This window comes from Protobothrops mucrosquamatus, unplaced genomic scaffold (assembly GCF_001527695.2).
Source record: "Protobothrops mucrosquamatus isolate PMUCROS unplaced genomic scaffold, P.Mucros_1.0 scaffold605, whole genome shotgun sequence".
Classification (NCBI taxonomy): domain Eukaryota; kingdom Metazoa; phylum Chordata; class Lepidosauria; order Squamata; family Viperidae; genus Protobothrops; species Protobothrops mucrosquamatus.
Genome location: NW_015386903.1, coordinates 398,080 through 410,810, shown reverse-complemented (window position 1 = coordinate 410,810; position 12,731 = coordinate 398,080). Strand labels below are relative to the sequence as shown.

Here is a 12,731-nt window from a genome sequence, read left to right as displayed (position 1 = left end):
CTCTCTCTCTCTCTCTCTCTCTCTCTCTCTCTCTCCCTCTCTCTCTGTCTCTCCCGCCCTCCCTCCCTCTCTGTCTCTCCCTCCCTCCCTCTCTCTCTGTCTCTCTCTCTTGCCCTCCCTCCCCCCTCTCTGTCTCTCTGTCTCCCTCCCTCCCTCCCTCTCTCTCTCTGTCTCTCTCTCTCTCACCCTCCCTCCACTCCCTCTCTCTCACACACACACACAGAGAAACACAAAACTATAAGCAGATATACAAAGAAAAAAATGGTGTGTCCAAATGCTGGCACTTCACAGTCTGATTTCAGCCTCCTGGGTCTCAGTATTCCAAAACCTGCAAAGAATTTGCTGGGGGAGGTGTAAAAGGAAAGTCAAGTTGTCCACACCTTTGCACTCTTTCTACTTGAACGCGTTCCAGAAATTCACGCTTTGCCTCAGTTGGGGCTTTAGAAACATCTTGAAGGCACCCTGTAGAAAGCTTTAAGCGATCTACCTGGGTATGTTGACTGCGTGAGGATTCCCTTGGAGATCGGCGTAAGCTGATAAAGACGCTTGCTTTGGCTACCTGGCTCCAGCTTATGAAGCACAGCTTGCTTTCACAGAGCCAACCTCAGCCCCTTCTCTCTTTTCTTCTTCTCCCTTGCAAGGCCTTTCTACCCCTCTTGAAGAAGGCAGCCCGGAAGAGTCCAAGGCGAGGGCTGAGCTCCAGCAAGGCGGCTATTATCAATATATCCAGTACTCTTGGCTCAATGGAGGTTATGCTTATTTGGGAGAAAGCACAAGTGGTTTCCTACCGCTGCAGTAAGGTACCTAACGTGATTTCTGTGTGGATTTGCCTGCACATAGTTGGGATTTCCTTCCATACATGCTTGTCCCTTAAAGAATAATTTATTACCGACCGTTGAGATTTGGAATTGTTCGAAAACGCAAGAAAATAAGGACAGTTTAACGCAGCTCAGTTTTGTTCTTCTGTAAGCCACGTTGCATAGGTTTTTCAACCAGTGCAGAGTTCTCCCATGCAAGTACTCTCTCACAGTCTTACATACACACACACACACACACACACACACACACACACCTATGCCCAACTTTAAATGGGCTTCATTTCAAAAGGATTTTATTTACAGAGAGACAGATTGACGTCTAGTGTCAAGACTGAAATTAAGAAAGGATGGCCTAGAAAACAGAATGATTACTGTTTTCATTCATGGTAAAAACAAAAGTGAGAAAAAAAAGTGGGAATATCTGGGATATAAAGTATGCCAAGCTGAGAAAATTCGTTGTTCAGACATTAGCCATTTAGATGGCTTTGTTTTAACAACCCAGAGAAATTGTTCAACGGGCTTTGATGGAGCTCCTGATCGTTGCTGTTGAAGTAGTTTGCAAAAAACACCATGATCTCACATGCAGGCACTATCAACAGTCTGGAAAATCCAATACGGGGGAATTGGATGAACTTGGTTGGGACTGAAGGTGTAGGAACCAGCCTTCTGGTACTCATCATTCAACTGTAGGGATGCCCAACTAACCCATGATCAGCTAGGTGCCTGTTCTTAGACAATATAATACAATATAATCAATGAGCTCTCTTCTTATGACTCTGTACTCCCTTAATTTGGGGTAGAGACGGGGCCAATGAATGGAGGTGAACATTTACGGGCCGGATGCCTTTCTTGACACCACACGAGTTCACAGCACATAGGAGAGAAACATCTGCCACTACCTAGGATTCAATTCTCAACCTTTCGAGTGGGAGGCAAGCATCTTCACCACTAGGCCATCATGCCACTCAATATAATATAGCAATAGCAATAAGATTTATATACAGCTTCCCAGTGCTTTACAGCCTTCTCTAAGCGGTTTACAGAGACAGCATCTTTGCCCCCAACAATCTGGCTCCTCATTTTTACCGACCTCGGAAGGATGGAAGGCTGAGTCAACCTTGAGCTGGTCAGGATCGAACTGCCAAACTGCAGTCAGCTGGCAGTCCACAGAAGTGGTGCATTGTAACCACTGCGCCACTTCGGCTCATGATATATATATATATATATCTTTACTGGCCAGAACCATGCATATGGTTGGCTTCCTTCTTCCCTCTCCTCCTTTGTGTGATAACAGAATTGTGTAATAGTCCACTTGCGGTGTGTCGCCTCCTCCTTTCCAGCCCTGGATGAAGATAAGAGTGTTGCCCAATATCTTATCATTCAGTGATTGGTCTCCACTTTCATCTCCATTTCCTATTCCAAAGCATGCCTTTTCCTTACAGTTTTTTTCCTTTTTTCTTATGCAGGCTGCTTTAAACATGCTCACCAAGTGCCAGTCACTTGAGTATTCAGCCAGTGGGATTCTGACGGTAGCCATCCATCCTGGTTTGGTAAATACCCGTAACAACCCCTATGTAAGTCTTTCAATCTGGGAAAAGAAATAATGCATTTATCCGTGGATCCTGGTCCATATGCATATACTCTGGGTGAATAATTTAAACTATGTGCCCTACAGTAATTTTTATGAATTATTACAAATGCAAAAATAATAGTGTGGCTTAATGTCATGGTTCTGACAGATGAAACTCTTCAAAGAACTTTGAGGCATTGTTTACATCAAAGAATTTTTATTCGATTAGCATAACATCGGCATGTACATAGGCAAAGCCAAAATCTGAATTTCCCCTCCCCCAAGCACATAGTATCAAAGCACAATTCCCTCCTCTAATTAACAGACATAAATCACATTCTCCAATTAGTTTGAAATGCCGGCTTTCCCTCCAGTTCTTCAACTGCCATTTCTTATCATCTCTTATTTCAAAAAACCTTGGTTCTCACCCTAGCTACAGTATTGTTATGTCACTCTAACTAAACTCCCATGCACATTCCTCCTTCCCCCAGTATCATCTAATTCTAACTCTAATTCTAAGAGTAAAACATAAGAAGGAAAATAGCTGCATCTCCATATGTTGTCAAAGCAAGAATATCTGATGTTAGCAGCGTTGACATCATACACGCTAAAAAAAATGAAAAATAGGTGCAAAAAAGAGAAAGAAAAGAGAAAAAGAAAGAAAAACAAAAATATAGTGAAGAAAAAAAATCCAGTTCTTCCCATTTCTGCTTAAGATCTAAGGCATGTTTCACATGTTTGACAGGTTTCTAAGAGATGGTTTATTGAAAATTGGGAAAAGATCATTTGCTAACTTGAAAAAGTCTGTTTTGGAAAACATCATGGCATGAGGTGGAGAACATTCCTGTGGTGACACGAATCATAAGAGTTCTGCTTTAAAATATTAAAAACAAATCTTTTGGCTTGCAAAGTACCGTATGCTTGCCCTGCTTTCATTTAATTTATTCGATTAACCCAAATTTAAGGATTTATGGAATACATTGGATCATCACTTGATCATAGAGGCTGCATTCACATACCTTGGTGAAGGTAATAAATCACACTTGATTGACCAGTTTAATACAAATCATTATATTAGAGTTGAACATTTATGATCAAGAAGTCCAACTGGATTCTGTTGATCTGCTTAAGTGAGGATTCTGGGCTGGGTGATTCTTTAAACCTTATGAAATCCTTCTTTGTGGCAGCCGGAAATCACCGTGGAAGAGAGCACACAAGGCATCGTGACTGTGCTGTCCATGCTTTCCGAGGAGGACAACGGGACATTTCTGGATTGGATGGGTCGTAATCCTCCCTGGTGATCCACAGGTCTCACCCTGATGTCATCGGCACATAATGTGCTTAGAGGCGATGGCAACTCAATAAACTACTAAATGTCAAGAAAGTCCTGATCCTGTTGTTTTCTTTCCTTGACAAGATCTCAAGCATCTGTGTGTATTATTAAAAGCATTTTGTCAAGAAAAAAGCGATGGTACTATGTAGGACCAATAACAACTGTTTTGCCTTGGGAGGTTGAGAAGCCTGACTCTACAAGTGTTACAAAATAGATATTTAGGGTCACCTATGCAATGTCAATGTGTGAAATAAAGATAACCCCATATCTCAAACCAGGAGCATGGTTTATCCATTTCAACTATTTTTTTAGAACATATTTTTTTCAACACACATACCCAAACAACTCCTTGTACAGCCACACCATATCTTACTCAAAAAGAAGATAGAAAGAGAGGGAGAGAAAAGGGGAGATGGTATTGTTAGCTAATAGCCTGTTAGATAAATGGGAGTTGCCATATTCCCCCCAGAAAATATTTGTAAGTCAAAACTTCCTCTTTCTAACACCCCCCAGCTCAAGCAGGAGACCCTATGTAATTTCAGACAAATGGCTGTCCAATCTCTTCTTTAAAACCTCTAGTTTTGAAGCACCCACAACTTCTGAAGGCAACTTCTGTTCCACTGTTTAATTGTTCTCACTGTCAGGAAATGTCTCTTTATTTCTAAGTTGCTTCTCTTCTTGATTAGTTTCCATCCATTGGTTTTTGTCCTGCCTTCAGCTGCTTTGGAGAATAGGTTGATCCCCTCTTCTTTGTGGCAGCCCCTCAAATATTGAAACACTGCTATCATATCACCCTAGTCTTTTTTCTTTTTTTTTTCTTTTTTTTTATTTTTCCAAACTCTCCCCCATACATATACTGTGATATTTATCAAATATTAACATACATTCTTTTTACATTCTTATATATAAGATACTTTTAATGAAATAAATACATACACATGACTTTTGGTGTTGCTCGCCCATTTCCCCTTTCACTGCATCCCCACTCCTTCTTCTCTACCTTCTTTCTCCCTTCCTTCTCTTTCTTCCCTACTTCCCTCTTCTTCCTCTCCTCTCCTCTTCTCTTTCACCACTCTCTCCTCCAACCTTCCTACTTCCTTCTCCCCTCCTTTACTCTTTTCTCTCTCTCCTCTCCTTTCTTCCCTCTCATCCCTCTTCAGATACAATTCTGGGGTAATGTCCGAGCAACTCCTCTCTCCATGTTTCCCAATCTGTATTATATACAATAAGATTAATTTCCTCTTACATTAATACTTCTATTTATCTAACCTTCTCAGTATATACGTCTATAAATAGTCTTTCTGTTCACTAGACTAGACATAACCAATTCTTGCAACCATTCTTCATATGTTTTAGCCTCCAGTCCCCTAATCATCTTTGTTGCTCTTCTCTGTACTCTTTCTAGAATCTCAACATCTTTTTTACATCGTGGTGACCAAAACTGGATGCAGTATTCCAAGCATGGTCTTGCCAAGATATTATAAAGTGGCATTAGCACTCCATATGATCTTGATTCTATCCCTCTGTTAATGCAACCTAGGACTACATTGGCTTTTTTGGCAGCTGCACCACACTGCTGGCTCATACTTAAGTGATTGTCTACTAGGATTCCTAGATCCCTCTGTTTAACTGGATCCAGCTCAAATCCCTGACTAGGAATCTACTAACCATTACTAAGGGAGCGAGTAGACTCCCATGTTTCAAGATTTTCAACTTTCAAGGCCTCCCTTCCATTTGCTGCTGGTTTAGAAAATCCCAATGGATAATGGGACTTCTACTCAGCTGCTGACCCTTTCCTTTCCCTGCTCAACATTCATGTTCCTACCAAACTGGTAATCAACTGGATGAATCAGAATGAGCAGTGGGAGGTGAGCCTTGCTCTGTTCATTCAAGGTCAAGCTATGGAAGGGGAATCTGCATTTTAGTTATCACTATGAGCCCATCCCAGAAGGATGCTACTGTCAGCCTCTGGGGCTTCCCTTGTCCCTTCTCAATGTTTCAAGCAAAGTCAAGTCGTGTGGTGGTATGTAGGGCTGACCTTGGAAGACAGGAAGAAGATCTGCATATTAGATATCTGCCATGCAAAAAGGATCTTATTTTCACCCAATGAAAAGGGTTGTATAGAATGGTATGTGGAATGATGCTTCCTAGCAAAAAGTAAGATCAGAGGACGTAGAACATGCTTTGTGCTTCTAGTCTGGACTACATGGAAGGGCTGACAGCTTCTAAGGCAATCCAATTCCTTGGTGACACTTTCCAGTGGAAGAGTGGAAGGCCTTGAAAAGAATGGATGTGCCACAACTTCTGGGTTCAGATTGGCCATGACATGAAGTATGACATGTAGGACAAGGCCTGCATATCCACCCTTTTACCAGTGATGAATTCAGGAACAGGAGTCCTATAAAACAGAGGCCCTCAACCTTTGGGGCACCAGGGACCGGTTTCATGGAGAGAGGTTTTTCCACAGACCAGAGGGGGCGTGGTTTTGTATGCTGCCTGCATCCCACAGATGGGGCTTTGCTTGTTTGTGCGGCCCGGTTGCTGGCACTCCGCGGCCCGGTACCGGTCCACGGACTGGGGGTTGGGGACCCCAGCTATAAAGTATATTACAGCGGTGGATGCAAGTAAATCATGCACATATCCTGTAGGGCAGTAGCTTGCCTTCCTTTTGCTTTCTGCAATAACTAAATTAGTTGTGGAGGCCAGCCAGAATCGCTGAGAGTTGGCAGCAAATAAATTTATTAGTAAGGTTTTTCAGAAGGACTAAAGGTGGCTGTCGCCGGTTCATTATACTGTTATCTCCCCTAGTGACAAGACATATTTGAAACCAACATTTGAGCAGGTTGGAAGCAGAAGCTGCAGTCCTAAAGAAGATGGAAGAGCCAGTTGATTTCTGCATTTTCAGCGTCCTGGTGACAGGATCCAATCAAGGGATCGGTCTGGGTCTGGTGAAGAGGTTTCTGGAGCTGCCTTGTCCACCCAAATGGGTCTTTGCTACATCTCTTGATCTGGAGGGAGAAGAAACCAAGTTAAACTCAGCTAACAGAGGGATGAGGCGGTAAATAGTAGTTAAGATGTTGAACTGAGGCTTGCATTTTTGAGCACCCCAGGAATATTCTGACCCACATACATACTACATACAGTACATACCAATTATATTCTTCCTAAGCTGCAGATTGCATTTGTTCTATTTAAATAACATGAGTTCCCCTTTTCTTTTTTCCCTTTGCTTAAATTGTATTGACTTTATTTACTATATATTAACTTCTTTTGGGCTGTATAATTGTGTTTTTCCCTTTAGCATTGCATGCTTTCTTTTTTCTTATAGCCAACAAAAAAACACACCTTTTTTCTCTACAGCATACTTTGTTTTTCTTATATCAACCAAAAAGATTTTTTTTTCCTAAAAAGCAATGTCATTCGAGGTAGAGGAATAGGAAAAAAAAACAGAAGAAGGTAGCAAGTAAAATAAATTAAGGCATAGTGCAAGAGGAGAGACAGTGAGTAGAAAATATAATTAAATCTAATTCACATCAATAAAATTCATGACACCTCTTTAGGATTTTTTTTTTTACCCTTGCATGCCCCCTTTACTTCCATCCCATAAATACTCTGCTACTTGTACTGTTTTCCTAGAAAGCAAAATGTGAGTAATTCAATTTACTTCCCACTGAAGGGGTGTTTTGGCTCTAATTGACCAGATTCTACAAGATAAGATTGCAGAATTCCAGATGTGCCCAATATTTCCAAAGAGGTGGGGACTCTGGTGCTAAGCCCTTCATCAAGATTTATACTTGTATTGAACCCAAACAATTAACAAAAGAGCTTCTTCCTTCCTTAATTAGCTCCCTTAGTCTTCAGCAATGGCACTTGCTGGACAGACTGTCTCCATATGTAAAGGTTTCCACTTAACAAGCTTTGACTCAGCACAAGAGTGGAGAAAGTGTGGAGGAAGCAATATATGGTTGGGGTTAAGTTGAATGGAGTGTTATCACATCTTGCCTTAAGCCTTAATGTGGTTTCTTAAGTTTCGTTCAGTCAGAGATATTGCACGTCTAATGAAGGAGAAATTGCATACTTTTCCTGCTTGCTCTTGCTTTTGAGATTGTCCTCTTCCACATCCAGCTGTCTAATTGTCTGTGAGTTTTAATGCACAGAAAAATTACAATCTTTTTTTTTTCCTCCAGGACCTAAGAGAGCTGGCTTGCAAATGTCCGAATCTAGCTTTGTGTTTCTTGTCTGGTCTGGTCTGCTCTGAAGGGCCGATAGCTTCTTAGGTAATTCAGTTTCTTGGTGGCACTTTCCAGTGGAAGAGAGTAAGGCCATGAAAAGAGTGGATGTGCCATGTCTTGGTTCAGACAGACTTTAACATGAAGAATGACATGTAAGGCAAGGCATGCTCATCTACCCTTTTTTTCCAGTGATGAATTCAGGAATAGGGCTGTCCTATAAAGTACAGTATATTACAGTTGGGGATGCAAGTAAACCACAGACAAATTGTAGGGAGCAGCAACTTGCCTTCCAGCCATCCTGAATGCTCCTTCAGCTGTAGCAAGCAATCTGGCGTTTTTTTAAAATAAGTTAATTGTGGTGGGAGTTGGCAGCAAACAAATTTGATAATAAATAGATAATGTTCCTTGGAAGATCTAAAGGTGGGTGTTGTCTGCTCCTTATAAAGTTGCTCCCCATAATGAGAAGAGCCATTCGACACACACATTTGAACCGGTTGGAAGCAGAAGCTGCAGTCCTGAAGAAGAATGGCAAAGCCAGTTGATTTCTGTGTTTTCAGCGTTCTGGTGACAGGATCCAATCGGGGTCTCGGTCTGGGTCTGGTAAAGAGATTTCTGGAGCTGCCCTGTCCACCCAAATGGGTCTTTGCTACAACTCGGGACATGGAGGCAGAGAAAAGTAAGGTAAGAATCAGTTCACCTAGCAGGACAATGGGCTACAATAGTTATTGTGTTGAATGGAGATTGAAATGACGTCTAAGGAAGGAGAAAATGACGTCTAATGAAGGAGAAACTTATGGGTTGTCCTGCTTCCTCTTGCTTTTTGAGATTGTCCTCATCGACATCCAGCTGACTGTCTCATTGTCTGTGAGTTTTAATGCACAGAAAAATTACAATCTTTTTTTTTTCCTCCAGGAGCTAAGAGAGATGGCTCGCAAATGTCCGAATCTAGTGGTCTTGCAATTAGGTGAGTTCCAAGGCCATATGAAAATGGGGCAAATTTGGTATGACAGGCATGTCCAGAGCAACAAAATTCAAAGTTATCCTCAGAACTAACCAAAGCTATAACATCATTGGTTGGGTTCATGAAAGTCAATTTCCCAGAGAGAAAAGAATTTAACTTACATGCCTCCACATGTTAGACTTGCTTTCTCCGGAGAACGTTTTGAACAACGAGGTATCCTGGGACGTATCTGTGGTTCCAGAGTGTTCCATTCGAAGAAAGACTCTGCAGCTTTGGTGTTAAATTCATCCCATTCATATATTGTTGATATGGTCAGCTGATTGATCAATATGTTGAGTGGGGGTAGATTGTTTTGTCACACACACACACACACCACACACACACACACACTTAAAAATAGACAAGCTGCTCCTCCTTCCAAGAGGTGGGAGTCAGATAAAGCACCATTCACCAGCTTCTGACCTAAAGTAACTCCCTGCTTTCTCTGCTTTGAGAAGGGAGGAGACTGTAGCGATGTTTTTCAAAATTACCAGCTTTAAGATAATGTGGATTTAACATCCAGAACCGAATTCCAAACTATTCCAAGAGTCAATAAATTGATGGAATCTCTTTATAGCCCTGACAGATTAACCTAGATCGGGGTAGGCAGCCTTGGCTCTTTTATGACTTGTGGACTTCAACTCCCAGAATTCCTGAGGGGAAAGGGAGAGGTTTCCAAGCTGAGCCATGCTGGCTCAGGAATTCTGGGAGTTGAAGTCCACAAGTCACAAAAGAGCCAAGGTTGCCTACCCCTGGCCTAGATTATTAGGCAAACTTTATATTAGTTCACAGAGTTATCAGGAAGACCTCATGTGTAACTTTGTATTTTAACTATTTTATTCAATTTCTACAGCTGCCCATCTCAATGCAGTTGACTCATTTGTTGATCTGGGTTTGAGTGTTGTAGAAACAGAATCAGTTGTGACTTTATGCAATAGGTTTGGGTTATACAGTCATGACTTGGGCATAATGTGTAACTTTAGCTCTATGTGGGAGTCAGTTCAGAGCAGAGCGACTAGGTCAACTTGTGTGATCAGAAACGTTCTTGCTTTTACGCCATGCCTTCCTGTATAGCTGCTGATATTCTCCAGGCCCTCAACTGTGGGGGATGAAGCTGTCTGGCTGCTATTCCAGAAGATGGTTAGTTGCACAAATTTCCTGTGGTTTCAGGAAATTCATCCTTTGCAATTCTGAATCTGAAGGTTGCTGACCTTTTTAATAATGTTGCTTTTCCTTAGATGTCACTAAACCTGAAAGCATCCAGGCCGCTCTGAAAGAAGTGCTGAAGCATGTTGGAGAAGATGGGCTGACCATCCTGTACAACAATGCTGGCATTTGGGACCTAAACGATCTGCAAACAGCAAATGCCAAAGATATGATGGAAGTTTATTCTGTCGATACCATTGGTGCACTACGAATGAGTCAGGTTTGTTTTATGAACAAAACACCTTTCAATGCTTTAATTGGGAGTACGGTAATACTGTAATGCTCAAAACAACAAAGTAGACATTGTACAGTGATTTGGGAGCAAGTGGAACCATTAGGGGTGTGGGGTTTTGTTAGGGAGTGTTGGAACACAGCACTTTTCCTGGGTGTGGTCTGGATGGCTCTATGAAGGTCCCCTTGCAGCAGGTGCCAGAAGACCTTTTCCTGCCATTGCACAGTTCCTTTCTCTAGACATGACTGCAGCTCCTTCTCTCTTTTCTTCTCTCTACAAGGCCTTCCTACCCCTGCTGAAGATGGCAGCCCGGAGAAGCCCATGTCAAGGGCTGAGTAGCAGCAAGGCCGCTGTTATCAACATGGCCACCGTTGCAGGCTCAATTGAACTTGTGGCTTATTGGGACCAATATCAAGTCATTGCATACCGCTGTGCTAAGGTACCTAGTGAGTTTTCTATATGTATCTGCCTGCAGATATTGGGACCATAAATGCATTTGTCCGTGCTTGTGCATCCCTTATTAAGATGTACTTCTAACCAATTACTGAGATGCATCCAGGTGTGGTGTCCCAGCTCTGGGTCAGCAATGATGCTCTTCTTCTTTGCTCTTCTACATTACAAATAGTGTTCCCAGACTTTGCACTGGTGAAGAAGTGAAAGTGGTTCCTTGCCCTTTTGAGGTCTTCCTCACAAGAACCTTATCCAAATTCAAATGTCTCCTTTTTAAAAGACAAAAGAGATTTCATTTACCACTGAGAAAGATTTACTTCTAATGTAATGACTGGAATTAAGAAGAAAAAAGCATAACTTGTGCTTTTTGGTGCAACAAAAGTCTTTTCCATTTTTGTTGTTGTGAAGTCGTGTCTCGCCGATTGTGACCCCAAGGACAATGTTCTTCCAGGCCTTCCTGTCCTCTACCATCTTCTGGAGTCCATTGAAGCTGACGCCTGCTGCTTCAGTGACTCCATCCAGCCACCTCATTCTCTGTCGTCTCCTTCTTCTATTGCCCTCGATCTTTCCCAGCATCAGGCTCTTCTCCAGTGAGTCCTTCCTTCTCATTAGGTGGCCAAAGTACTTGAGTTTCAATTTCAGGATCTGGCCTTCTAAAGAGCAGTCAGGGTCGATCTCCTCTAGGACTGACCGGTTTGATCGCCTTGCAGTCCAGGGAACTCGCAGCAGTCTTCTCCAGCACCATAGTTCAAAGGCCTCAATTCTTTGGTGCTCAGCCATTTTTATTTCTGTGGAAAAGTATAAATGTCATCAGGAAACCAGAACAAAACCAATATCGGTGGGAATTGTTACCTTGCATAGATACAAATGCTTCTTATTTGCAAAAAAACCAACTGTTTGATGGGATATTGTTTTGACAGGCCGGCTAGGTTATTAAATAGACCCCAACACACATTTTCACTGGCATGAGATGCAAAATAATTAAAATACACATTTCTTTGCTTTTGTATCTACAAATAATTTTTTAGTTCAATTCTGGTGTAATTCATAGGCCTTGTCAGCACCATGTAACAATTTCCTGTTATGCACTATTTATCTTTATGTTTTTCTTCCTTTTTCTCTTTAATTTATTGTACCCTCAGACCTCTTTTTTTTCAACAATGCAGGCTGCTCTAAACATGCTCACCAAGTGCCAGTCTCTTGCGTATCCAGCCGATGGGATTATGAGTGTTTCCATCCATCCTGGCGCAGTTAAAACTGCTTATAACCCAATTGTAAGGTTGTTTTTTTTTGATGTGGGAAAAGATATATCACATTTCTATGTATTCAGATGTATGTATGTATGTATGTATGTATGTATGTATGTATGTATGTATGTATGTATGTATTCCCAAAGATAAACTATGGCATATGAATTATCTGATATAAGTCAGTGAAAGTTTTAGTATTCTGATTATTTGGTTTTTATTGTCTTGTTTGATAAAATAATGTGCTAGTATAAAAATAGAGTATATCAAATATTTTCTGTTAAGGCTATGCTACTATTTAAATAAAACATTGAATAAGTTATAAAAACAACCAGGAAATGGAAATTTTAGCTGAACAAACTGAACAAGCAGAACAAACGTAACCTTAAAAAAGTTAAAATCCATTTCTTCTTAAAAGGAAATCTACTAAATCTGACCTTCTCGTGTCTGGATCTCCTTTATTGGTGATTCTCTCTATTTGCAGAGCACTATGTCTGCAGGAAAGCATGTCCTTATATATGAAATGACAAGGATTCGGTCCATCTCATGTGCAGTAGGCCAAGCAGGGTCCACCCATTTAATTGGGAAAGGGAGAAGGTTCACATACTAAAGCAAATAATAAGAGTTCCGCTTTGCAAATATT

General features: G+C 41.4%; 2 protein-coding genes across 2 annotated transcripts in view; both read left to right on the top strand.

The window, feature by feature from the left end:
• Positions 1 to 3,689, top strand: part of LOC107288913 (C-factor-like) — an 8,798-nt gene extending 5,109 nt beyond the window's left edge. The window contains exons 4-6 of the mRNA XM_029284448.1: positions 642 to 800; positions 2,285 to 2,368; positions 3,576 to 3,689. Coding sequence (XP_029140281.1) covers positions 642 to 800; positions 2,285 to 2,368; positions 3,576 to 3,689 — 357 coding nt within the window. The remainder of the gene's footprint in view (positions 1 to 641; positions 801 to 2,284; positions 2,369 to 3,575) is intronic.
• A 3,763-nt stretch (positions 3,690 to 7,452) lies between these two features.
• LOC107288879 (C-factor) overlaps positions 7,453 to 12,731 on the top strand; it is a 23,431-nt gene continuing 18,152 nt past the window's right edge. The window contains exons 1-5 of the mRNA XM_029284445.1: positions 7,453 to 7,475; positions 8,511 to 8,634; positions 8,866 to 8,917; positions 10,192 to 10,379; positions 10,672 to 10,830. Coding sequence (XP_029140278.1) covers positions 7,453 to 7,475; positions 8,511 to 8,634; positions 8,866 to 8,917; positions 10,192 to 10,379; positions 10,672 to 10,830 — 546 coding nt within the window. The remainder of the gene's footprint in view (positions 7,476 to 8,510; positions 8,635 to 8,865; positions 8,918 to 10,191; positions 10,380 to 10,671; positions 10,831 to 12,731) is intronic.